At 37.0% G+C, this 1,855-nt stretch overlaps 1 protein-coding gene across 1 annotated transcript; it reads right to left on the minus strand.

The window, feature by feature from the left end:
• Positions 1-544: 544 nt before the first annotated feature.
• Positions 545-1,423, minus strand: LOC139888304 (receptor-like protein kinase HERK 1). The gene has a single exon (XM_071871320.1). The coding sequence runs from the start codon at positions 1,421-1,423 to the stop codon at positions 545-547; it is 879 nt and encodes a 292-aa protein (XP_071727421.1).
• Between the last annotated feature and the right edge of the window lie 432 nt (positions 1,424-1,855).

The following is a 1,855-nucleotide window of genomic DNA, read 5'->3' on the forward strand; positions in this document are numbered from 1 at the left end:
CGTGACTTGTAAGGTCGAAATACTTAATTGAGAAGGTGATTATTAAAAATTTATGCATTAATTACCATACCGTGTTGCTTTGATTAACAATGACCCCTTTGGAGATAAGCAAGTTGAGTTCCTGTACGAATCTGAAAGACGGGAGGTTTTGCAGACTTAACTATCTCTTTGTACTTGTCATCTACCACTAATTCCTTCATCATCTTCCACCTTTACCTATAAATGTACCAAGCATACAGAGATACATAATGGGCATCAATTTATTAACTGACAATTTGAATAGATGAATATGTATGTATCTATTTGTGAAGCTTACATTGTTGGGTTGGAACTCGTTGCCTTCTATTTGTAAATTTTTTTCATGACGCTCAAACACTTTTGTCTTCCCTGATATATCGCAAACATGTTTTGATTGATATCAATTCACGGTGTATCTCTTCATGCAGAAGAAGCTGAAGCTCAAGTTGATCCTGAATAAGAAGTTGAAGCTCAAGTTGATCCTGACACTTTAGTGCAGTCTCTAGCTGCTTTACAACAACAGACATCAATGGCCTTTCTTCACGAGTTTTTCTCGCAAACATTGGAATGCAATTTCTGAAAATGTTTTTAAAGAAGTGGGGTCCATGATTTGCTTGAGATCTTGAAAAATGATCTCGTCTAACTTATTCTCTTGGTAACTTCTTTTCCACATAGGTACTAAAATGTGAATGCGACCATCGTCGGGGGTTATCTCAAAACACGATCTACCGCACATGACTTCAAATAAAACGACACCGAAAGAATAAACGTCCGACTCTTTTGCTAGTGAGTATGTCTCCATAAACAGAGGATCACAGTAACCATAAGTTCCTAAAGTGTTGGTGACAAGGATTGAGTTCTGTTGATTGGCCGGGCCAATTTTTGACAGCCCGAAGTCAGCAACTTTAGCGTTCCATTGGTCATCCAGTAGGATGTTTGCGCTTTTTATATCACAATGGATAACTCTTTGACTCGTCTCCCTAGGATCATGAAGGTGGTTTATTCCGTTTGCAGCGTCAAGGCATATCTTAAGATGTTGCTTCCACGTGAGATGAACAGAATTTAAATGACGGTCGAGGCTTCCAAGAGACGCATGTTCGTACACTAGGATCCTCTCTTTATTGTGGATGCAAAATCCTAGGAGAGAAATGATATTTTCATGATTGTAACGGGTAAGAAAAGTGATCTCTTTCAAGAATTCGGCTTCTCCTTGGCCGTGTTTACGATCTAGACGTTTAATAGCAACCAGGCTTCGCTCCTTGTACCGAGCCAGTGCTCCTTTATAAACTTTCCCGAATCCACCACCTCCAATAAGGTTGTGATTGTCAAAATTGTTAGTGGCTGATGTTATCTCTTCCAATTCTACTTTAAGATCTTTAAACAATTCATCCATGAATGCTTCCATTTTTGGAGTATATATGTATATATGCTGTTCAAGTGCACACGATTTTAATGTAGATATATGCTAATGTTAATGTTCCAAAAAAAAAAAAAAAAAAAAAAAAAAAAAAAAAAAAAAAAAAGTCAGTTTTTGTATCATGTGTATAGTTGTGAAAAATAACAAAATATATACTAGTATGTAATATGTATATGTATCGAGTAGTTAATTATTAAATAAAAAAAAGTTATACTCGGTATCATGACTTTGCCAGTTTTTGTAACGTGTGTCTTTTATTTTTTACTAGCCAGGTCCGGCCCGCGCGATGCGGCGGGGGCTTTCGGCCGGCGTGTTCATATTTAACGCAGTTTTTTTTTACAGAAAAGAAAACGGTCCATGTGTTATTCATCGTTGTTGGTGTCGTCGTCTTTAGTGTTTTTTAAAATCTGTTCGGTTCAA

The sequence above is a fragment of the Rutidosis leptorrhynchoides genome, chromosome 2 (genome assembly GCF_046630445.1).
Source record: "Rutidosis leptorrhynchoides isolate AG116_Rl617_1_P2 chromosome 2, CSIRO_AGI_Rlap_v1, whole genome shotgun sequence".
Lineage (NCBI taxonomy): Eukaryota > Viridiplantae > Streptophyta > Magnoliopsida > Asterales > Asteraceae > Rutidosis > Rutidosis leptorrhynchoides.